Source organism: Musca autumnalis, unplaced genomic scaffold (genome assembly GCF_047663935.1).
Source record: "Musca autumnalis isolate F117 unplaced genomic scaffold, ASM4766393v1 scaffold_2, whole genome shotgun sequence".
Taxonomy (NCBI): Eukaryota; Metazoa; Arthropoda; class Insecta; order Diptera; family Muscidae; genus Musca; species Musca autumnalis.
Genome location: NW_027411755.1, coordinates 203912699 through 203939542, shown reverse-complemented (window position 1 = coordinate 203939542; position 26844 = coordinate 203912699). Strand labels below are relative to the sequence as shown.

Sequence of the window (26844 nt, the reverse complement as noted above, 5' to 3'; positions counted from 1 at the left end):
AAAAGAGAATGTGCAATACGTAGAACTTTTAGTGCAATATTTACAGCCGACAATAGTAGTGAAACTACGGTAGTTTGTAGGAAATATTTGACGAATTTAGTTTTTACGTAGATGTAAGCAATTTATACTCTTTTGTGTTAGATATATTATGATGTTTGTTTTCTATAAAAATTATTTTTGATGCTTATGTCTAAAAATTATAATAACGCTGTGATAATATAATAAAATATCAATATTTATATTGTTTTGTAGATTAGCCCCTGATGATGCAATTAAATAATTGCGAAATATTGGGAAAAGAATGAAGAAATAAAGAAACAAATATAATGACCTCAAGCTCAAAAAACTTCTTATTTGTTACATAAAATATAAAATATAAAATATAAAATATAAAATATAAAATATAAAATATAAAATATAAAATATAAAATATAAAATATAAAATATAAAATATAAAATATAAAATATAAAATATAAAATATAAAATATAAAATATAAAATATAAAATATAAAATATAAAATATAAAATATAAAATATAAAATATAAAATATAAAATATAAAATATAAAATATAAAATATAAAATATAAAATATAAAATATAAAATATAAAATATAAAATATAAAATATAAAATATAAAATATAAAATATAAAATATAAAATATAAAATATAAAATATAAAATATAAAATATAAAATATAAAATATAAAATATAAAATATAAAATATAAAATATAAAATATAAAATATAAAATATAAAATATAAAATATAAAATATAAAATATAAAATATAAAATATAAAATATAAAATATAAAATATAAAATATAAAATATAAAATATAAAATATAAAATATAAAATATAAAATATAAAATATAAAATATAAAATATAAAATATAAAATATAAAATATAAAATATAAAATATAAAATATAAAATATAAAATATAAAATATAAAATATAAAATATAAAATATAAAATATAAAATATAAAATATAAAATATAAAATATAAAATATAAAATATAAAATATAAAATATAAAATATAAAATATAAAATATAAAATATAAAATATAAAATATAAAATATAAAATATAAAATATAAAATATAAAATATAAAATATAAAATATAAAATATAAAATATAAAATATAAAATATAAAATATAAAATATAAAATATAAAATATAAAATATAAAATATAAAATATAAAATATAAAATATAAAATATAAAATATAAAATATAAAATATAAAATATAAAATATAAAATATAAAATATAAAATATAAAATATAAAATATAAAATATAAAATATAAAATATAAAATATAAAATATAAAATATAAAATATAAAATATAAATATAAAATATAAAATATAAAATATAAAATATAAAATATAAAATATAAATATAAAATATAAAATATAAAATATAAAATATAAAATATAAAATATAAAATATAAAATATAAATATAAAATATAAAATATAAAATATAAAATATAAAATATAAAATATAAAATATAAAATATAAAATATAAAAATATAAAAATATAAAATATAAAATATAAAATATAAAATATAAAATATAAAATATAAAATATAAAATATAAAATATAAAATATAAAATATAAAATATAAATATAAAATATAAAATATAAAATATAAAATATAAAATATAAAATATAAAATATAAAATATAAAATATAAAATATAAAATATAAAATATAAAATATAAAATATAAAATATAAAATAAAAATAAAATATAAAATATAAAATATAAAATATAAAATATAAATATAAAATATAAAAATATAAAATATAAAATATAAAATATAAAATATAAAATATAAAATATAAAATATAAAATATAAAATATAAAATATAAAATATAAAATATAAAATATAAAATATAAAATATAAAATATAAAATATAAAATATAAAATATAAAATATAAAATATAAAATATAAAATATAAAATATAAAATATAAAATATAAAATATAAAATATAAAATATAAAATATAAAATATAAAATATAAAATATAAAATATAAAATATAAAATATAAAATATAAAATATAAAATATAAAATATAAAATATAAAATATAAAATATAAAATATAAAATATAAAATATAAAATATAAAACATAAAATATAAAATATAAAATATAAAATATAAAATATAAAATATAAAATATAAAATATAAAATATAAAATATAAAATATAAAATATAAAATATAAAATATAAAATATAAAATATAAAATATAAAATATAAAATATAAAATATAAAATATAAAATATAAAATATAAAATATAAAATATAAAATATAAAATATAAAATATAAAATATAAAATATAAAATATAAAATATAAAATATAAAATATAAAATATAAAATATAAAATATAAAATATAAAATATAAAATATAAAATATAAAATATAAAATATAAAATATAAAATATAAAATATAAAATATAAAATATAAAATATAAAATATAAAATATAAAATATAAAATATAAAATATAAAATATAAAATATAAAATATAAAATATAAAATATAAAATATAAAATATAAAAATATAAAATATAAAATATAAAATATAAAATATAAAATATAAAATATAAAATATAAAATATAAAATATAAAATATAAAATATAAAATATAAAATATAAAATATAAAATATAAAATATAAAATATAAAATATAAAATATAAAATATAAAATATAAAATATAAAATATAAAATATAAAATATAAAATATAAAATATAAAATATAAAATATAAAATATAAAATATAAAATATAAAATATAAAATATAAAATATAAAATATAAAATATAAAATATAAAATATAAAATATAAAATATAAAAATATAAAATATAAAATATAAAATATAAAATATAAAATATAAAATATAAAATATAAAATATAAAATATAAAATATAAAATATAAAATATAAAATATAAAATAAAAAATAAAAAATATAAAATATAAAATATAAAATATAAAATATAAAATATAAAATATAAAATATAAAATATAAAATATAAAATATAAAATATAAAATATAAAATATAAAATATAAAATATAAAATATAAAATATAAAATATAAAATATAAAATATAAAATATAAAATATAAAATATAAAATATAAAATATAAAATATAAAATATAAAATATAAAATATAAAATATAAAATATAAAATATAAAATATAAAATATAAAATATAAAATATAAAATATAAAATATAAAATATAAAATATAAAATATAAAATATAAAATATAAAATATAAAATATAAAATATAAAATATAAAATATAAAATATAAAATATAAAAATATAAAATATAAAATATAAAATATAAAATATAAAATATAAAATATAAAATATAAAATATAAAATATAAAATATAAAAATATAAAATATAAAATATAAAATATAAAATATAAAATATAAAATATAAAATATAAAATATAAAATATAAATATAAAATATAAAATATAAAATATAAAATATAAAATATAAAATATAAAATATAAAATATAAAATATAAAATATAAAATATAAAATATTAAATATAAAATATAAAATATAAAATATAAAATATAAAATATAAAATATAAAATATAAAATATAAAATATAAAATATAAAATATAAAATATAAAATATAAAATATAAAATATAAAATATAAAATATAAAAATATAAAATATAAAATATAAAATATAAAATATAAAATATAAAATATAAAATATAAAATATAAAATATAAAATATAAAATATAAAATATAAAATATAAAATATAAAATATAAAATATAAATATAAAATATAAAATATAAAATATAAAATATAAAATATAAAATATAAAATATAAAAATATAAAATATAAAATATAAAATATAAAATATAAAATATAAATATAAAATATAAAATATAAAATATAAAATATAAAATATAAAATATAAAATATAAAATATAAAATATAAAATATAAAATATAAAATATAAAATATAAAATATAAAATATAAAATATAAAATATAAAATATAAAATATAAAATATAAAATATAAAATATAAAATATAAAATATAAAAATATAAAATATAAAATATAAAATATAAAATATAAAATTAAAAATATAAATATAATATAAAATATAAAATATAAAATATAAAATATAAAATATAAAATATAAAATATAAAATATAAAATATAAAATATAAAATATAAAATATAAAATATAAAATATAAAATATAAAATATAAAATATAAAATATAAAATATAAAATATAAAATAAAAATATAAAATATAAAATATAAAATATAAAATATAAAATATAAAATATAAAATATAAAATATAAAATATAAAATATAAAATATAAAATATAAAATATAAAATATAAAATATAAAATATAAAATATAAAATATAAAATATAAAATATAAAATATAAAATATAAAAATATAAAATATAAAATATAAAATATAAAATATAAAATATAAAATATAAAATATAAAATATAAAATATAAAATATAAAATATAAAATATAAAATATAAAATATAAAATATAAAATATAAAATATAAAATATAAAATATAAAATATAAAATATAAAATATAAAATATAAAATATAAAATATAAAATATAAAATATAAAATATAAAATATAAAATATAAAATATAAAATATAAAATATAAAATATAAAATATAAAATATAAAATATAAAATATAAAATATAAAATATAAAATATAAAATATAAAATATAAAATATAAAATATAAAATATAAAATATAAAATATAAAATATAAAATATAAATATAAAATATAAAATATAAAATATAAAATATAAAATATAAAATATAAAATATAAAATATAAAATATAAAATATAAAATATAAAATATAAAATATAAAATATAAAATATAAAATATAAAATATAAAATATAAAATATAAAATATAAAATATAAAATATAAAATATAAAATATAAAATATAAAATATAAAATATAAAATATAAAATATAAAATATAAAATATAAAATATAAAATATAAAATATAAAATATAAAATATAAAATATAAAATATAAAATATAAAATATAAAATATAAAATATAAAATATAAAATATAAAATATAAAATATAAAATATAAAATATAAAATATAAAATATAAAATATAAAATATAAAATATAAAATATAAAATATAAAATATAAAATATAAAATATAAAATATAAAATATAAAATATAAAATATAAAATATAAAAATATTAAAATATAAAATATAAAATATAAAATATAAAATATAAAATATAAAATATAAAATATAAAATATAAAATATAAAATATAAAATATAAAATATAAAATATAAAATATAAAATATAAAATATAAAATATAAAATATAAAATATAAAATATAAAATATAAAATATAAAATATAAAATATAAAATATAAAATATAAAATATAAAATATAAAATATAAAATATAAAATATAAAATATAAAATATAAAATATAAAATATAAAATATAAAATATAAAATATAAAATATAAAATATAAAATATAAAATATAAAATATAAAATATAAAATATAAAATATAAAATATAAAATATAAAATATAAAATATAAAATATAAAATATAAAATATAAAATATAAAATATAAAATATAAAATATAAAATATAAAATATAAAATATAAAATATAAAATATAAAATATAAAATATAAAATATAAAATATAAAATATAAAATATAAAATATAAAATATAAAATATAAAATATAAAATATAAAATATAAAATATAAAATATAAAATATAAAATATAAAATATAAAATATAAAATATAAAATATAAAATATAAAATATAAAATATAAAATATAAAATATAAAATATAAAATATAAAATATAAAATATAAAATATAAAATATAAAATATAAAATATAAAATATAAAATATAAAATATAAAATATAAAATATAAAATATAAAATATAAAATATAAAATATAAAATATAAAATATAAAATATAAAATATAAAATATAAAATATAAAATATAAAATATAAAATATAAAATATAAAATATAAAATATAAAATATAAAATATAAAATATAAAATATAAAATATAAAATATAAAATATAAAATATAAAATATAAAATATAAAATATAAAATATAAAATATAAAATATAAAATATAAAATATAAAATATAAAATATAAAATATAAAATATAAAATATAAAATATAAAAATAAAATATAAAATATAACATACTATAAACCATATAAAATATAATGATCAATATAATGAGTATTTAAGATGTATACTGAGAATATCAGAGCTACATTTCGACGATGACAAATGTATAAAATTACGACTGCGTATCCAAATACTTTGCCTAGGTCTTATGTTGTAAAATATATTAAAAAGCTTCTATTATATCGAATAGCAAAATGGTCAAAGGTCGGTCTATTTACCATTTTCTTGGCCATTACAAAATGTTATCGAATGACAGATAAATGCTATGATGACAAACAATAAATCATTTGATTAGCTCTCAAAAAAAAGAACACTTCTACAAAGTAATTAACTTTATCCTTTGTCTCAATGCTGCTGATGACCATGCTCATGACTACGATGATTATAATGACAATAAAACAATTCTTTTAAAATTAATTGTAATTTACATACGGGGTCATCAATGGGGTCTGGTCGGTCGATCACACTACACTTACAGAATGGCCTGTAAACGTCCGGCGGCCACAAAAACAAAGTGTTTTCATCAGTCAGTCACAAAGTCGGGCAGTCTGTCATTAAAAGTAATTAAATCAAACAACAACATGTGTTACAATTACTCACTTTTAATTTTAAGAAATCTACTACAACAACAACAATATGAAACAATATGTTCTTGTACTGAACTAAATTCAACGGGAAATTAGTGGTCTTGAGAGAGTCAGTCTGTCACATGGATGGATGGATAGATGGATGGCGGGTTGGCTGTCTGAATGGCTGCCTGACTAGATGTTTCGGGTTGAGTAAAAATACATCACTGCTTTAACAAGCCGAATGTGGTTTTAACAGGTTTTCATTGAACACGAAAGAACGACGACGACAATGACGCTCAAAACAACAACTACTAAAATTTTGAATAATTCTTGAAACAAAAATTAATAATAATTGTTATTTTTCATGGAGCCCGCTTGTTTTTAATTTTTTTTTATTTTCAAGTAAACACTGGACAATTTCTGTTGCTGTTGTTGTTATTTTTGTTTATATTATTTGTTGATAAGTGGAAATTTTATTTTCGAAACACAGTCGGGTAGTCTGGCTTGGCATTTTCTTCATATCTCTCTCATCAATGTTGTTGCGAGTCAATCAATAATGATGTCCGCATTGATGATGTAGCCGATCTTAATTATTTTTTTATATTAAAACGGAAATGATTTGCATGCAAGAGTTGCCTTAACTTTTATTTCCTACACCCCCTAGCAAATGATTTGCCTACTTATCGTATCACCCACCGAATACTGACCACCTTCACAAGAGGTCATCTAATAATACAAAGAGAGAGCATATGCGCTATCACATCTGTTTATAAAGCTCAATTGGCAAATTTTAAGTTGTCTGTCTAAAAATAAATTGTCGATTTGGAAAGACTAGCCGAAACAAACAATGAGATACATTCACACCCCCAAAATCACCTCATGAGGTCAGACCTACATTCTATTGAATTTTTGTTTTTTTTTACATTGAATTTTTAGCAACTTTGCGTATTGTTGTTATTGTTATTAAATATCCACCAAGTGAAAGTTCTTTTCTTTATCACATTTCCTTGTGCGTTTCCCCAGTAGCTGAACCGACAATGTGACGGTTCACTCAACTCATTAATTGTGATTACGTTTGAAGATTACTCTGATCTTGAAATACAATCAACAACACATGACAAAAAAATTCCCATGGAAATCATTGAGGCTGTTTGAGGAATTTTCCAATGCAAATTCGTACGAATTGAGTAAAACAAAAATAAACAACAGGTGACTTCAATTGACAAATGGTCCAATGGACCTATTTAAAATATTGACCAATATTCAATTTTCCATTCCAATGACCAAATATCTTGGATTTTTTAAATAACATTTTTGGGGAGATCTTTCAGACTAATAATCAATAATGCATTGACCAATGGTCAATTATCCATTCATCAATGGTAATCAGTTATTTAATGGTTTATTAATCCATTAGTCAATTACTAATAGTCAATTGTCTATTGACAAATAGTCAATTATCCATTGGCCAATAGACAATTATCCATTGATATTATTTTAAAAATCCACGATTATTGCCCTGAAAGTCCCTCAAAAATATTATTTAAAAAATCCACGATTATTGCCCTGAAAGTCCCTCAAAAATATTATTTAAAAAATCCACGATTATTGCCCTGAAAGTCCCTCAAAAATATTATTTAAAAAATCCACGATTATTGCCCTGAAAGTCCCTCAAAAATATTATTTAAAAAATCCACGATTATTGCCCTGAAAGTCCCTCAAAAATATTATTTAAAAAATCCACGATTATTGCCCTGAAAGTCCCTCAAAAATATTATTTAAAAAATCCACGATTATTGCCCTGAAAGTCCCTCAAAAATATTATTTAAAAAATCCACGATTATTGCCCTGAAAGTCCCTCAAAAATATTATTTAAAAAATCCACGATTATTGCCCTGAAAGTCCCTCAAAAATATTATTTAAAAAATCCACGATTATTGCCCTGAAAGTCCCTCAAAAATATTATTTAAAAAATCCACGATTATTGCCCTGAAAGTCCCTCAAAAATATTATTTAAAAAATCCACGATTATTGCCCTGAAAGTCCCTCAAAAATATTATTTAAAAAATCCACGATTATTGCCCTGAAAGTCCCTCAAAAATATTATTTTAAAAATCCACGATTATTGCCCTGAAAGTCCCTCAAAAATATTATTTAAAAAATCCACGATTATTGCCCTGAAAGTCCCTCAAAAATATTATTTAAAAAATCCACGATTATTGCCCTGAAAGTCCCTCAAAAATATTATTTAAAAAATCCACGATTATTGCCCTGAAAGTCCCTCAAAAATATTATTTAAAAAATCCACGATTATTGCCCTGAAAGTCCCTCAAAAATATTATTTAAAAAATCCACGATTATTGCCCTGAAAGTCCCTCAAAAATATTACTTAAAAAATCCACGATTATTGCCCTGAAAGTCCCTCAAAAATATTATTTAAAAAATCCACGATTATTGCCCTGAAAGTCCCTCAAAAATATTATTTAAAAAATCCACGATTATTGCCCTGAAAGTCCCTCAAAAATATTATTTAAAAAATCCACGATTATTGCCCTGAAAGTCCCTCAAAAATATTATTTAAAAAATCCACGATTATTGCCCTGAAAGTCCCTCAAAAATATTATTTAAAAAATCCACGATTATTGCCCTGAAAGTCCCTCAAAAATATTATTTAAAAAATCCACGATTATTGCCCTGAAAGTCCCTCAAAAATATTATTTAAAAAATCCACGATTATTGCCCTGAAAGTCCCTCAAAAATATTATTTAAAAAATCCACGATTATTGCCCTGAAAGTCCCTCAAAAATATTATTTAAAAAATCCACGATTATTGCCCTGAAAGTCCCTCAAAAATATTATTTAAAAAATCCACGATTATTGCCCTGAAAGTCCCTCAAAAATATTATTTAAAAAATCCACGATTATTGCCCTGAAAGTCCCTCAAAAATATTATTTAAAAAATCCACGACTATTGCCCTGAAAGTCCCTCAAAAATATTATTTAAAAAATCCACGATTATTGCCCTGAAAGTCCCTCAAAAATATTATTTAAAAAATCCACGATTATTGTCCTGAAAGTCCCTCAAAAATATTATTTAAAAAATCCACGATTATTGCCCTGTAAGTCCCTCAAAAATATTATTTAAAAAATCCACGATAATTGCCCTGAAAGTCCCTCAAAAATATTATTTAAAAAATCCACGATTATTGCCCTGAAAGTCCCTCAAAAATATTATTTAAAAAATCCACGATTATTGCCCTGAAAGTCCCTCAAAAATATTATTTAAAAAATCCACGACTATTGCCCTGAAAGTCCCTCAAAAATATTATTTAAAAAATTCACGATTATTGCCCTGAAAGTCCCTCAAAAATATTATTTAAAAAATCCACGATTATTGTCCTGAAAGTCCCTCAAAAATATTATTTAAAAAATCCACGATTATTGCCCTGAAAGTCCCTCAAAAATATTATTTAAAAAATCCACGATTATTGCCCTGAAAGTCCCTCAAAAATATTATTTAAAAAATCCACGATTATTGCCCTGAAAGTCCCTCAAAAATATTATTTAAAAAATCCACGATTATTGCCCTGAAAGTCCCTCAAAAATATTATTTAAAAAATCCACGATTATTGCCCTGAAAGTCCCTCAAAAATATTATTTAAAAAATCCACGATTATTGCCCTGAAAGTCCCTCAAAAATATTATTTAAAAAATCCACGATTATTGCCCTGAAAGTCCCTCAAAAATATTATTTAAAAAATCCACGATTATTGCCCTGAAAGTCCCTCAAAAATATTATTTAAAAAATCCACGATTATTGCCCTGAAAGTCCCTCAAAAATATTATTTAAAAAATCCACGATTATTGCCCTGAAAGTCCCTCAAAAATATTATTTAAAAAATCCACGATTATTGCCCTGAAAGTCCCTCAAAAATATTATTTAAAAAATCCACGACTATTGCCCTGAAAGTCCCTCAAAAATATTATTTAAAAAATCCACGATTATTGCCCTGAAAGTCCCTCAAAAATATTATTTAAAAAATCCACGATTATTGCCCTGAAAGTCCCTCAAAAATATTATTTAAAAAATCCACGATTATTGCCCTGAAAGTCCCTCAAAAATATTATTTAAAAAATCCACGATTATTGCCCTGAAAGTCCCTCAAAAATATTATTTAAAAAATCCACGATTATTGCCCTGAAAGTCCCTCAAAAATATTATTTAAAAAATCCACGATTATTGCCCTGAAAGTCCCTCAAAAATATTATTTAAAAAATCCACGATTATTGCCCTGAAAGTCCCTCAAAAATATTATTTAAAAAATCCACGATTATTGCCCTGAAAGTCCCTCAAAAATATTATTTAAAAAATCCACGATTATTGCCCTGAAAGTCCCTCAAAAATATTATTTAAAAAATCCACGATTATTGCCCTGAAAGTCCCTCAAAAATATTATTTAAAAAATCCACGATTATTGCCCTGAAAGTCCCTCAAAAATATTATTTAAAAAATCCACGATTATTGCCCTGAAAGTCCCTCAAAAATATTATTTAAAAAATCCACGATTATTGCCCTGAAAGTCCCTCAAAAATATTATTTAAAAAATCCACGATTATTGCCCTGAAAGTCCCTCAAAAATATTATTTAAAAAATCCACGATTATTGTCCTGAAAGTCCCTCAAAAATATTATTTAAAAAATCCACGATTATTGCCCTGAAAGTCCCTCAAAAATATTATTTAAAAAATCCACGATTATTGCCCTGAAAGTCCCTCAAAAATATTATTTAAAAAATCCACGATTATTGCCCTGAAAGTCCCTCAAAAATATTATTTAAAAAATCCACGATTATTGCCCTGAAAGTCCCTCAAAAATATTATTTAAAAAATCCACGATTATTGCCCTGAAAGTCCCTCAAAAATATTATTTAAAAAATCCACGATTATTGCCCTGAAAGTCCCTCAAAAATATTATTTAAAAAATCCACGATTATTGCCCTGAAAGTCCCTCAAAAATATTATTTAAAAAATCCACGATTATTGCCCTGAAAGTCCCTCAAAAATATTATTTAAAAAATCCACGATTATTGCCCTGAAAGTCCCTCAAAAATATTATTTAAAAAATCCACGATTATTGCCCTGAAAGTCCCTCAAAAATATTATTTAAAAAATCCACGATTATTGCCCTGAAAGTCCCTCAAAAATATTATTTAAAAAATCCACGATTATTGCCCTGAAAGTCCCTCAAAAATATTATTTAAAAAATCCACGATTATTGCCCTGAAAGTCCCTCAAAAATATTATTTAAAAAATCCACGATTATTGCCCTGAAAGTCCCTCAAAAATATTATTTAAAAAATCCACGATTATTGCCCTGAAAGTCCCTCAAAAATATTATTTAAAAAATCCACGATTATTGCCCTGAAAGTCCCTCAAAAATATTATTTAAAAAATCCACGATTATTGCCCTGAAAGTCCCTCAAAAATATTATTTAAAAAATCCACGATTATTGCCCTGAAAGTCCCTCAAAAATATTATTTAAAAAATCCACGACTATTGCCCTGAAAGTCCCTCAAAAATATTATTTAAAAAATCCACGATTATTGTCCTGAAAGTCCCTCAAAAATATTATTTAAAAAATCCACGATTATTGCCCTGAAAGTCCCTCAAAAATATTATTTAAAAAATCCACGATTATTGCCCTGAAAGTCCCTCAAAAATATTATTTAAAAAATCCACGATTATTGCCCTGAAAGTCCCTCAAAAATATTATTTAAAAAATCCACGATTATTGCCCTGAAAGTCCCTCAAAAATATTATTTAAAAAATCCACGATTATTGCCCTGAAAGTCCCTCAAAAATATTATTTAAAAAATCCACGATTATTGCCCTGAAAGTCCCTCAAAAATATTATTTAAAAAATCCACGATTATTGCCCTGAAAGTCCCTCAAAAATATTATTTAAAAAATCCACGATTATTGCCCTGAAAGTCCCTCAAAAATATTATTTAAAAAATCCACGATTATTGCCCTGAAAGTCCCTCAAAAATATTATTTAAAAAATCCACGATTATTGCCCTGAAAGTCCCTCAAAAATATTATTTAAAAAATCCACGATTATTGCCCTGAAAGTCCCTCAAAAATATTATTTAAAAAATCCACGATTATTGCCCTGAAAGTCCCTCAAAAATATTATTTAAAAAATCCACGATTATTGCCCTGAAAGTCCCTCAAAAATATTATTTAAAAAATCCACGATTATTGCCCTGAAAGTCCCTCAAAAATATTATTTAAAAAATCCACGATTATTGCCCTGAAATTCCCTCAAAAATATTATTTAAAAAATCCACGATTATTGCCCTGAAAGTCCCTCAAAAATATTATTTAAAAAATCCACGATTATTGCCCTGAAAGTCCCTCAAAAATATTATTTAAAAAATCCACGATTATTGATTTTAAAAATCCACGATTATTGCCCTAAAAGTCCCTCAAAAATATTATTTAAAAAATCCACGATTATTGATTTTAAAAATCCACGATTATTGCCCTAAAAGTCCCTCAAAAATATTATTTTAAAAATCCACGATTATTGCCCTAAAAGTCCTCCAACAATATTATTTTAAAAATCCACCATTATTGCCCTGAAAGTCCCTCAAAAATATTATTTAAAAAATCCACGATTATTGCCCTGAAAGTCCCTCAAAAATATTATTTTAAAAATCCACGATTATTGCCCTGAAAGTCCCTCAAAAATATTATTTAAAAAATCTACGATTATTGCCCTGAAAGTCCCTCAAAAATATTATTTTAAAAATCCACGATTATTGCCCTGAAAGTCCCTCAAAAATATTATTTTAAAAATCCACGATTATTGCCCTGATAGTCCCTCAAAAATATTATTTAAAAAATCCACGATTATTGCCCTGAAAGTCCCTTAAAAATATTATTTTAAAAATCCACGATTATTGCCCTGAAAGTCCCACAAAAATATTATTTTAAAAATCCACGATTATTGCCCTGAAAGTCCCTCAAAAATATTATTTAAAAAATCCACGATTATTGCCCTGAAACTACATCAAAAATATTATTCAAACAATGCACGGTTATTGCCCTGAAGCTACCTCAAAACTATTATTTAAAAAATCCGCGATTTTTGCCCAAAAAGACCTCAAAAATGTTATTTAAAAAATCGACCATTATTGCCCTGAAGCTATCTCAAAAATATTATATAAAAAATCCTCGATTCTTTCCCTGAAGCTATCTCAAAAATATTATTTAAAAAATCCACGATTTTTTCCCTGAAGCTACCTCAAAAATATTATTTAAAAAGTCCACAGTTATTGTCCTGAAGATACCTCAAGAATATTATTTAAAAAATCTACGATAATTGGCATGAAAGACCACCGAAAATATTGTTATAAAAATCCACGACTTTTGGCTTGAATGACCCGCGAAAATATTATTTTAAAAATCCAAGATTATTGACTTAAAAGACGCCCGAAAATATTATTATAAAATATCAATCATTCCTCTTAAAATTGCCAGCAAAAATTGCATCAGAAGTTTTGCATGCAGAAAGATAACATCATCATGGGTTTTACTTGTATGTTCCAAAACTAGCTGTCTTCTGGCTGTCTGATCTACCCTGTTGTTGTTATTAAAAGATTAAAAACATAATTGCTATCCATATGCCCCACATTCATGGCAAAAAAGTAAGCGGCATTCCACACAAAATTTGTGGCGCCCCCATCTCTTATCCAATTACCCACAGAAAGGCAAAAATTAATTGAATTGTTGCGTATAAAAGAACGCGTGTTGCATATTACAACATGATAGTTTATTGGACACAAAAAAACGCTCGTAGAAAATATGATTTTACCAGCCAGACAAATTCCATAATGCTAATTGTGCTATGACAGAAGCATGTAAATCAACAATGAGAAGTGTTCCACCCGGGAATAAAGGCATAGAAATGGTGAACTATAAGAGACAGGTCAACAAAACAAAAAACAATAAGACTTGTGATAAACATGTCACTTATGTCACATGTCACTTATAACCCCAGTAGCATAAAACAAAATAACCCTTCATGGAGGTGTTGAGTGACACATTTAAAACATAACCAACTTCAACGCCACCCCACCCACCATCCCATAAAAATTCCATGTTGCAAAATGTCTGCAATTCGAGTTGCAACATAACCAAACAAATGGTATCTTTTGTCAGATGGAGGAGAGAGATTGCAAGAGCAAGAACCCTAGAGTGAGAGAGTGCAACTAGTCATAGCCGAATGTATCCCATTTCGTGTTTTTATGAAAAACAAATCTCATCTCAGATACATGTGCTGATGCACTGAATCTTTCGGATAGAACTGCTATTATTTGGTTATAAAGATGTGAGCTCGTTTTCAACAAAATACAAATAAAACGCCGGCAGCGGCACACGACTCTAGATCAATCTCCATCCCTACTCACGCAACAAAACAGAGGCCTATCAGTACAGGGGCGGAAACTGAAAGTAAAAGGGCCTGGAATAAGAAATGTTTTTAAAAACAACATTGATTACCTTTAATGGATTTCTATATACAGAAGATTTCCAAATGTCTGAATTTCAAAGAAGAACTCAAAAGGTCTTATACAGTGAGTCAATTAAGTATTTTGCCTCTTTAGAAAGTTGAAAAATGTTCAATAAAATCGTTTGAAACCATCAAATTAGTGGTCAAAAAGTCGAATATTTATGTGTAGTATGTTTGTGGGTAGTTTAGTAAGCAATATCTGCAAGAAGCGCAGCGATAGGCTTAATGGTCTTCTAGATATTGACCAAAATCTATAACAACATAAAATATTTTACCTCAAAAAAGTATTTTGCCTTTTACATATTTTTTGAGAAAAAGACATTTTTGTTACACGCTAAAGATTTTTATTGTAACCGTTGGAGATTATGACATTATGCAACTGTTTCGGCACCAGTTCTACCACCTTGCGACATGTTTACGCGGTTATTTTCTCCAATGTTCCTACATTAATTTCTTTGACAATATGTTTTATTAATTTTGGTCATTACCGACATTAATCTCTAAGAAAATCAGTGAAAGATGATTCGCCTCTACCTTCAAATCCTAACAAAAACTTAAAAAGTAAATAACAAGCTAAAAGGCATCGCGAATAGTGAAAAAAATTATACAAAAAATTATTACAATAAAAATCTTTAGCGTGTAACAAAAATGTCTTTTTCTCAAAAAATATGTAAAAGGCAAAATACTTTTTTGAGGTAAAATATTTTATGTTATTATAGATTTTGGTCAATATCTAGAAGACCATTAAGCCTATCGCTGCGTTTCTTGCAGATATTGCTTACTAAACTACCCACAAACATACTACACATAAATATTCGATTTTTGACCACTAATTTGATGGTTTCAAACGATTTTATTGAAAATTTTTCAATTTTCTAAAGAGGCAAAATACTTAATTGACTCACTGTATATGTAAATAAGAACTGAAAATGTTTTTTTTTATTTAAGTAGATTTCGAAATGTCTTCCAACAACATATCATCTTCCATAGAAAAATTCAACAGGTCTTAAGAAGATTCCCAAAAAAACAAAAAGCCCGGAAAATTCTGTTGACACAGAGGTCTAAAAATCCACGATTATTGATTGAAAGTCCTCAGAAAACGTAGTATTCTAAAAATCCACAATTATTCATTGAATGAACACCTAAAATTATTGTTTAAAAAATCCAAGATTATTCATTGAAAGACCTCCGAAAAATATTATTTAAAAATCCACAATTATTGATTGAATAATCACCGAAAAACTATTATTTAAAAAATCCACGAATAATGAATAAAGGACCTCCGAAAATTATTATTTTTAAAATCCACGATTATTGATCGAAAGACCTGCGAAAAATATTATTTTTGGGGGTCTCACAGCCAATAATCGTGGATTTTTTAAATAATATTTTTGGGGGTTTTTCAGGGTAATAATCGTTGATTCTTTAAATAATTTTTTTTCAGAGGTCTTTTAGGCATTAATCGCGAATTTTTAAAACATTTGTTTTCGGAGGTCTTTTAGGCAATTGTCGTGGATTTTAAAACAATTTTGTACGAAGGTCTCTCAGGCAAAATCGTGGATTTTTACAATAATTTTGTTCGAAGGTCTTTGAGGCAATAATTGTGGATTTTTAAATAATATTTTCGAGGGTATTTCAAGGCAATATTCATGGATTTTTAAATAATATTTCTGATGGTTTTTCAATTCAATAATTGTGGATTTTTAAAATAATAGTTCCGAGGTCTTCCAAGGCAATAATTATGGATTTTGTAAAAATTATTTACAAACGTTTTTCAAGGCGTGAATTTTTCAAATTTTATTTTCGAGGGACTTTCAAGACAATAAATGTGTATTTTTTTTAAAAATTATTTTCGAACGTTTTTCAAGGCAATAATCGTGGATTTTTTTAATAATATTTTCGAGGGTATAGAAAAAACCATCCTCAGTAAACTGAGGAAATTTTTTCTATAGAAAAAACCATCCTCAGTAAACTGAGGAAATTTTTTCTATAGAAAAAACCATCCTCAGTAAACTGAGGAAATTTTTTCTATAGAAAAAACCATCCTCAGTAAACTGAGGAAATTTTTTCTATAGAAAAAACCATCCTCAGTAAACTGAGGAAATTTTTTCTATAGAAAAAACCATCCTCAGTAAACTGAGGAAATTTTTTCTATAGAAAAAACCATCCTCAGTAAACTGAGGAAATTTTTTCTATAGAAAAAACCATCCTCAGTAAACTGAGGAAATTTTTTCTATAGAAAAAACCATCCTCAGTAAATTGAGGAAATTTTTTCTATAGAAAAAACCATCCTCAGTAAACTGAAGAAATTTTTTCTTAAAAAAAAAAACAATCCTCAGTAAGCTGAGGAAATTTTTTCTATAGAAAAAAGCCATCATCAGTAAACTGAGGAAATTTTTTCTATAGAAAAAAGCCATCATCAGTAATCTGAGGAAAATTTTTCTATAAAAAAAACCATCCTCAGTAAACTGAGGAAATTTTTTCTATAGAAAAAAACATGCTCAGTAAACTGAGGAAATTTTTTCTTTAGAAAAAACCATCCTCAGTAAACTGAGGAAATTTTTTCTATAGAAAAAACCATCCTCAGTAAACTGAGGAAATTTTTTCTATAGAAAAAACCATCCTCAGTAAACTGAGGAAATTTTTTCTATAGAAAAAACCATCCTCAGTGAACTGAGGAAATTTTTTTCTATAGTAAAATGAGGAAATTTTTTCTATAGAAAAAACCATCCTCAGTAAACTGAGGAAATTTTTTCTATAGAAAAAACCATCCGCAGTAAACTGAGGAAATTTTTTCTATAGAAAAAACCATCCGCAGTAAACTGTGGAAATTTTTTCTATAGAAAAAACCATCCGCAGTAAACTGAGGAAATTTTTTCTATAGAAAAAACCATCCTCAGTAAACTGAGGAAATTTTTTCTATAGAAAAAACCATCCTCAGTAAACTGAGGAAATTTTTTCTATAGAAAAAACCATCCTCAGTAAACTGAGGAAATTTTTTCTTAAAAAAAAAACAATCCTCAGTAAGCTGAGGAAATTTTTTCTTAAAAAAAACAATTTCCTCAGTTAGCTGAGGAAATTTTTTTCTATAGAAAAAAACATCCTCAGTAAACTGAGGAAATTTTTTCTATAGAAAAAACCATCCTCAGTAAACAGAGGAAATTTTTTTCTATATAAAAAACCATCCTCAGTAAACTGAGGAAATTTTTTCTATAGAAAAAACCATCCTCAGTAAACTGAGGAAATTTTTTCTATAGAAAAAACCATCCTCAGTAAACTGAGGAAATTTTTTCTATAGAAAAAAACCATCCTCAGTAAACTGAGGAAATTTTTTTTATAGAAAAAACCATCCTCAGTAACCTGAGGAAAATTTTTTTTCTATAGAAAAAACCATCCTCAGTAAACTGAGGACATTTTTTCGATTTTCGAGGGTGTTTCAACTTAACATTCATGGATTTTTTAAATAATATTTCCGATAGTTTTTCAAGGCAATAATCGTGGATTTTTTAAATAATATTTCCGATAGGTTTTCAAGGCAATAATCGTGGATTTTTTAAATAATATTTCCGATAGTTTTTCAAGGCAATAATCGTGGATTTTTTAAATAATATTTCCGATAGTTTTTCAAGGCAATAATCGTGGATTTTTTAAATAATATTTCCGATAGTTTTTCAAGGCAATAATCGTGGATTTTTTTAATAATATTTCCGATAGTTTTTCAAGGCAATAATCGTGGATTTTTTAAATAATATTTCCGATAGTTTTTCAAGGCAATAATCGTGGATTTTTTAAATAATATTTCCGATAGTTTTTCAAGGCAATAATCGTGGATTTTTTAAATAATATTTCCGATAGTTTTTCAAGGCAATAATCGTGGATTTTTTAAATAATATTTCCGATAGTTTTTCAAGGCAATAATCGTGGATTTTTTAAATAATATTTCGGATAGTTTTTCAAGGCAATAATCGTGGATTTTTTAAATAATATTTCCGATAGTTTTTCAAGGCAATAATCGTGGATTTTTTAAATAATATTTCCGATAGTTTTTCAAGGCAATAATCGTGGATTTTTTAAATAATATTTGCGATAGTTTTTCAAGGCAATAATCGTGGATTTTTTAAATAATATTTCCGATAGTTTTTCAAGGCAATAATCGTGGATTTTTTAAATAATATTTCCGATAGTTTTTCAAGGCAATAATCGTGGATTTTTTAAATAATATTTCCGATAGTTTTTCAAGGCAATAATCGTGGATTTTTTAAATAATATTTCCGATAGTTTTTCAAGGCAATAATCGTGGATTTTTTAAATAATATTTCCGATAGTTTTTCAAGGCAATAATCGTGGATTTTTTAAATAATATTTCCGATAGTTTTTCAAGGCAATAATCGTGGATTTTTTAAATAATATTTCCGATAGTTTTTCAAGGCAATAATCGTGGATTTTTTAAATAATATTTCCGATAGTTTTTCAAGGCAATAATCGTGGATTTTTTAAATAATATTTTCGAGGGTCTTTCAAGTCAATAATCGTGGATTTTTAATTCATATTGGTTTAAATAATATTTTTGGTATATTGCTACATTAGGGTGACCACATCAAGTCAGAATATACCACTTTAAAGCAGAATTTATATTTTAATTGTAAAATTAGGCCCCCACGAACATTGAGGCCCAGCTCATTGCTGCTAACTACTACCACAAAATGTTGATAACACTGCCACCAGCATGTTGCGTGTGTTTGGAGCACAGCATAGAACTCGTGTAGCTGCTGTATCCCAACTCGGCTGGCTGGCTGCTGCTTTACTCTTATTTTCTGTGTGTGTTTTGGGGACAATATAAAATCATCTGCCAGGAAAAATTCTCCGGTCAAACGAAAAACGAAACGGAACCTAACGCAACATAACTCTAGGCTAACGAAAATATTGCATTGTGAGCGCGTGTTATTATTTTTGTTTTAAACAACACTGCCATCCATCATCCAGCAGCTATCATAACACAAACGGGCACACAACAACCTCAAACAATAACAAATTTTACTTCCGCGTGTAAACAAAAATTGAAAAGCCGCATTAAATACTAAAAAATTTAAAATTTAAGAATAAATTAAAAACAAAACTAGAGAAGGACATTTAAAGGACTTTTTATAAGTTTTTCCAAATTACAAGAAAAAAGTTCTTAAGCAACCAACCATGTTGATGAAGTGGCTAAAAATTTTATTAAATTTATTGCTGGTTTTGTGCATCATTTCAATCCTACTGCCCCCTGCAGTTCAATGTGGACCAGTGCCAAAAGTCAATGAGGTAAAGAGAAGTCAGCGGCAGCAAATTGCAAGAAATGGTTTTGTGGCGACATTATGACTGCTAGAAATGGAAATGCAAATATTTATCTACTTATGGGATATAAGGAGTTTAAAGTGCAGGAAGATGGACGTAGTTTGCGTGAATAAAAAGGGAGATTTAAATTAGAGATATATTCATAAACTTCGATCTATAAAAGAATATTTTTGAGTTATTTTCAGAGCAATAATCGTGGATTTTTAAAATAATATTTTTGAGGGGCTTTCAAGGCAATAATCGTGGATTTTTAAAATAATATTTTTGAGGGACTTTCAGGGCAATAATCGTGGATTTTAAAATAATATTTTTGAGGGACTTTCAGGGCAATAATCGTGGATTTTTAAAATAATATTTTTGAGGGACTTTCAAGGCAATAATCGTGGATTTTTAAAATAATATTTTTGAGGGACTTTCAGGGCAATAATCGTAGATTTTTAAAATAATATTTTTGAGGGACTTTCAGGGCAATAATCGTGGATTTTTAAAATAATATTTTTGAGGGACTTTCAGGGCAATAATCGTGGATTTTTAAAATAAAAATTTTTGTGGGAGATTCAGGGCAATAATCGTGGATTTTTAAAATAATATTTTTGAGGGACTTTCAGGGCAATAATCGTGGATTTTTAAAATAATATTTTTGAGGGACTTTCAGGGCAATAATCGTGGATTTTTAAAATAATATTTTTGAGGGACTTTCAGGGCAATAATCGTGGATTTTTAAAATAATATTTTTGAGGGACTTTCAGGGCAATAATCGTGGATTTTTAAAATAAAAATTTTTGTGGGAGATTCAGGGCAATAATCGTGGATTTTTAAAATAATATTTTTGAGGGACTTTCAGGGCAATAATCGTGGATTTTTAAAATAATATTTTTGTGGGAGTTTCAGGGCAATAATAGTGGATTTTTAAAATAATATTTTTGAGGGACTTTCAGGGCAATAATCGTGGATTTTTAAAATAATATTTTTGAGGGACTTTCAGGGCAATAATCGTGGATTTTTAAAATAATATTTTTGAGGGACTTTCAGGGCAATAATCGTGGATTTTTAAAATAATATTTTTAAGGTACCTTCAGGGCAATAACCGTGGATTATAAAATAATATTTTTGAGGGACTTTCAGGGCAATAATCGTGGATTTTTAAAATAATATTTTTGAGGTACCTTCAGGGCAATAATCGTGGATTTTTAAGATAATATTTTTGAGGTACCTTCAGGGCAATAATCGTGGATTTTTAAAATAATATTTTTGAGGACCTTTCAGGGCAATAATCGTGGATTTTTAAAATAATATTTTGAGGGACTTTCAGGGCAATAAACGTGGATTTTTAAAATAATAATTTTGAGGGATTTTCAGGGCAATAATCGTTGATTTTTAAAATAATATTTTTGAGGGACTTTCAGGGGAAATAATCGTGGATTTTTAAAATAATATTTTTGAGGGACTCTCAGGGCAATAATCGTGGATTTTTAAAATATTATTTTTGAGGGACTCACAGGGCAATAATCGTGGATTTTTTAAATAATATTTTTGAGAGACTTTCAGGGCAATAATCGTGGATTTTTAAAATAATATTTTTGAGGGACTTTCAGGGCAATAATCGTGGATTTTTAAAATAATATTTTTGAGGGACTTTCAGGGCAATAATCGTGGATTTTTAAAATAATATTTTTGAGGGACTTTCAGGGCAATAATCGTGGATTTTTAAAATAATTTTTTTGAGGTACCGTCAGGGCAATAATCGTGGATTTTTAAAATAATATTTTTGAGGGACTTTCAGGGCAATAATCGTGGATTTTTAAAATATTATTTTTGAGGGACTCTCAGGGCAATAATCGTGGATTTTTAAAATAATATTTTTGAGGGACTTTCAGGGCAATAATCGTGGATTTTTAAAATAATATTTTTGAGGGACTTTCAGGGCAATAATCATGGATTTTTAAAATAATATTTTTGAGGGACTTTCAGGGCAATAATCGTGGATTTTTAAAATAATATTTTTGAGGGACTTTCAGGGCAATAATCGTGGATTTTTAAAATAATATTTTTGAGGGACTTTCAGGGCAATAATCATGGATTTTTAAAATAATATTTTTGAGGGACTTTCAGGGCAATAATCGTGGATTTTTAAAATAATATTTTTGAGGGACTTTCAGGGCAATAATCGTGGATTTTTAAAATAATATTTTTGAGGGACTTTCAGGGCAATAATCGTGGATTTTTAAAATAATATTTTTGAGGGACTTTCAGGGCAATAATCGTGGATTTTTAAAATATTTTTGAGGGACTTTCAGGGCAATAATCGTGGATTTTTCAAATATTTTTTTGAGGGACTTTCAGGGCAATAATCGTGGATTTTTAAAATAATATTTTTGAGGGACTTTCAGGGCAATAATCGTGGATTTTTAAAATAATATTTTTGAGGGACTTTCAGGGCAATAATCGTGGATTTTTAAAATATTTTTGAGGGACTTTCAGGGCAATAATCGTGGATTTTTCAAATATTTTTTTGAGGGACTTTCAGGGCAATAATCGTGGATTTTTAAAATAATATTTTTGAGGGACTTTCAGGGCAATAATCGTGGATTTTTAAAATAATATTTTTGAGGGACTTTCAGGGCAATAATATTGGATTTTTAAAATAATATTTTTAGGGACTTTCAGGGCAATAATCGTGGGTTTTTAAAATAATATTTTTGAGGTACCTTCAGGGCAATAATCGTGGATTTTTAAAATAATATTTTTGGGGGACTTTCAGGGCAATAATATTGCATTTTTAAAATAACATTTTTAGGGACTTTGAGGGTAATAATCGTGGGCTTTTAAAATAATATTTTTGAGGTACCTTCAGGGCAATAATCATGGATTTTTAAAATAATATTTTTGAGGGACTTTCAGGGCAATAATATTGGATTTTTTAAGAATATTTGTGAGGTTCTTTCAGGGCAGTAATCGTGGATTTTTAAAATATTTTTGAAATAGCTTCAAGGCAATAATCGTGTATCATTCATATAATGTACTTTTTGAAGTAGTTTAAAGAAAGGGTTTTGGTATGAATTTAAGGACAACAATCGTGAATTTTATTTTAAGAATGGACTTTCATGGCAATTTTAGTGCATATTTGGGAAGTTTTATAAATATTTTACATAATCTTTCGGGAAAAATAGTGAATTTTATTTTTGAGGTAATTTAAGGACAAATGTTAAAAAAACTTTCAATGCAACAGTCGTGGATTTTTTTAAGAATAAGAATATGTATATATATATTTTTTTAGAATATGTTTTGGGGTCTATATTCTTTATATTTTCGTTTGTTTGTTCAAAGCAAAAAAAAGTGATTTTATTTTTAAATATGTTTGAGGGCCTTTCCTTGAAATAATTGTGGATACCGTGCTTGGTTATACAGAACGTCGTCTTTATATTGCAATTCATATACGCAAACATAAATCAGTAGACGAGATAAAATTTAGTTGACCAACACGCAAATAGCAGAATTGCAAAAAAAATACTGGACGTTTTTTTTTTTTTTTTTTTTTTTTGAAAATTATTCAGTTATTCTTTTCAAGTGTCCATGCAACAATTTTTGTTAATAATATAAATAATTCATAACACCTTGTACACCTTTCCTTTCAATATCTACTCTATTTCCAGCACGAAATGTTAATGCCCAAAGTACCACAATGGCATTGTCTGCGCTATTTTAAACATGACGTTCTAATGATGCGGCGTTGTCGTCATTTGAGGGTACCAACAGCACCACGTTTGGGTGATGTGAAAAAGTGAGAATGTCATTGCCAATATTAACAATTACAAACTAATTACTAAAACATTTTCTAAAAGTCAATTTGTAATACAAAATTTATAAAAATTGTAGCAAAATTATTGAAAATATCCCCTCCAAAAGCTTAACAAAACAATTTATGAAATTCAACAAACATTTTTTAACAAAAGTCTAAAAAAACAACAAAATAATTTTTAAATTATCTTAAATTGGTAGCAAAATTCGTTTGCAAAATTCTAAATTGTATCAGTGTTAATTGTTTTTTTAATTTTACTGTCTTATGTTTATCTTCTTAATTTTTGGTTTTTCCTTTTTTTGCAGACTAAGCCAAAGTTTAAATTATAATTTTGTTAAAACATCCGATAGCAAAAAACCATCAACAAATACCAAAAACAGTTGATAAAAATGTTTCGTTTACAACTCTCAACAGACAGCCTTGTATTAAAGGACGACGAAAGAGTTTCAATGAAGAATTTTCCTTTCGAAATGCCTTTTTTGTAATTTAGAAATAGAAGCAACCACGGTATTCATATATAGATCGATCCCAAAGAAATTGTATTTGTAAAGACATGAAAACCCTTTTATGCCTTTGTACTTCATAGATTTAAGTTATTATTTGTTCCCACGTAGTTTATAAGTTTAATTAATTTATTTGATAAATAAAAAAAATAAATTATACCTTTGTGAAAAAGTAAAGATGAAATGTGTGTGTTTTTGTAGCCAGAGGCGGAGGGAGAACTCAGAGTGTTGTTCTTAAGTTCTTAACTTATCAGTACAAGAACAGCTTATGTAATTCAACGGCCCGAAATTCACTTCACCAATGAAATAAAAAAGGAATTTTTATATGGGCGCTACATTTGTTACATAATAAGCTGTGATGCCCGTCCTTCGAAATAACGGTTTCGGGTCGTTCGGTAGACAGGACAATATTCGTGAATTTTTAAAAGAATATCTAAGTGGAGGGACTTTCATGGTAATAATCTTGAATTTATGAAATAATATTTATGAAGGTCATTCTGGGCAATGATATTTGGGAGTGACTTTCAGGACAATAATCGTGGATTTGTAAAAGAATATTTATGTAGAACATTCTGAGCAAAAATCGTAGATTTTTAAAAGAATGTTTGAGAGCGATTTTTTCGGAGCAATAATTTTGGATTAATAATATTAATGTGGGACATTCTGGGCAAAAATCTTATACTTTTTAAGGAATATTTACGGGGGACTTTCAAGGCATTCTAAAAAATAAGAATATTTAGGAGAGAATTTAGCGTAGTAATCCTAAAAGAATATTTAGAAGTGACCTTCCGGACAATAATCCATGAGTCTTTAAAGTATATTTATTAGGGACTTTCGGACAATAATAATTGACTCTTAAAAGAATATTTATGAAGACAGTGCGGAGCAATAATTTTGGATTTTTTAAAGAATATCTAGGAAAGATTTTCAGGACAATAATCGTGAATTTTTAAGATATATTAAACATTTAAGTGGGACTTTGAAGAGAATATTTACGAAGGACTTTCAGGGCAATAACAGAAGATTTTAAGGAGAATATTTAGGGGCGACTTTCAGGGCAATGATCGCGGATTTTTAATGGAATATTTAGAAGTGTACTTAATTTGTCACTTCCACACCGCTCTCAAATTTCAGTGAGATTAAATAGATGGTGGGAGTTGTTGTTGCTGTAGCAGCATATAAACCTACGTAGAAGAGTAGGTTTAATGCTGGGTTGGCAGCTGCTGCCCGAAACGCTATGGTTCCGGGTCAATCCGGTACGAAAGAAACCGCTGCCGTGGGAGTTTGTGTATTTCAGTTGTTTTTCTGGACATGTCCAGGGTGTTGCTTTACCACCCCTAACAATATCAGGGTGATTATAAATATACACTCCCCGTGAGTTTTGTCTTTCTGCCGTTTCAACATAAAGGAAACAAGTAAAAAAGTGTCAGTCGGCTTTGCCGACAGATATATACCCTCAGCCAATGTGAAACTTTCACCTACGGACAGATCGAATGTATTTAAGGTCTCTTCAGAATTTTGTGGCCCTATTTGGATATTTCAACTTACCGACAAAAATGTGGATTAGGAATTAACTGCACTAAGATACAAATACTGAACTTTTGTGGGAGAGGTACCCTTAGGGAGGACCGATATGGGCCATTTTATAAGTTAAACTAAATTTTGACAAAATATTAGGAGATCCAAAGTTTGGACCAAATTGGTTGCCCGCCCCATTCAAGTGATGTTGTCCTAGAGTTTTAGTGACATTTTTAAATATTAGGGAGAACTACCGGAAGTTGTTGATCGGTATTGCCACATGAAAC

The 26844-nt window shown here is 23.8% G+C and overlaps 2 protein-coding genes across 4 annotated transcripts in view; one reads left to right on the top strand and one right to left on the bottom strand.

The window, feature by feature from the left end:
* The window catches only part of l(2)05287 (WD repeat-containing protein l(2)05287), a 55863-nt gene that overhangs the window by 19966 nt on the left and 9053 nt on the right, over nucleotides 1-26844 (bottom strand). The window lies entirely within an intron of this gene.
* LOC141395157 (uncharacterized) lies at nucleotides 46-25216 on the top strand. 2 transcript variants are annotated; one of them, XM_073970646.1, is made up of 3 exons: nucleotides 46-113; nucleotides 24391-24518; nucleotides 24842-25071. In XM_073970646.1, the coding sequence occupies exons 2-3, from the start codon at nucleotides 24397-24399 to the stop codon at nucleotides 24918-24920; spliced, it is 201 nt and encodes a 66-aa protein (XP_073826747.1). In that variant the 5' UTR covers nucleotides 46-113; nucleotides 24391-24396; the 3' UTR covers nucleotides 24921-25071. The 2 variants fall into 2 exon arrangements, with proteins under 2 accessions (XP_073826747.1, XP_073826746.1); XM_073970645.1 differs by lacking the exon at nucleotides 46-113 and adding an exon at nucleotides 20269-20704 and having other exon boundaries at nucleotides 24842-25216.

Excerpts from the sequence above, each read along its gene's own strand:
- LOC141395157 (XM_073970645.1), top strand. The coding sequence starts at position 20,594 with ATGTTGATGAAGTGGCTAAAAATTTTATTAAATTTATTGCTGGTTTTG. Across the intron at positions 20,705-24,390 it reads CAGTGCCAAAAGTCAATGAG|CACGAAATGTTAATGCCCAA; the intron begins GTAAAGAGAAGT and ends CTCTATTTCCAG. Across the intron at positions 24,519-24,841 it reads CGTTTGGGTGATGTGAAAAA|ACTAAGCCAAAGTTTAAATT; the intron begins GTGAGAATGTCA and ends CTTTTTTTGCAG.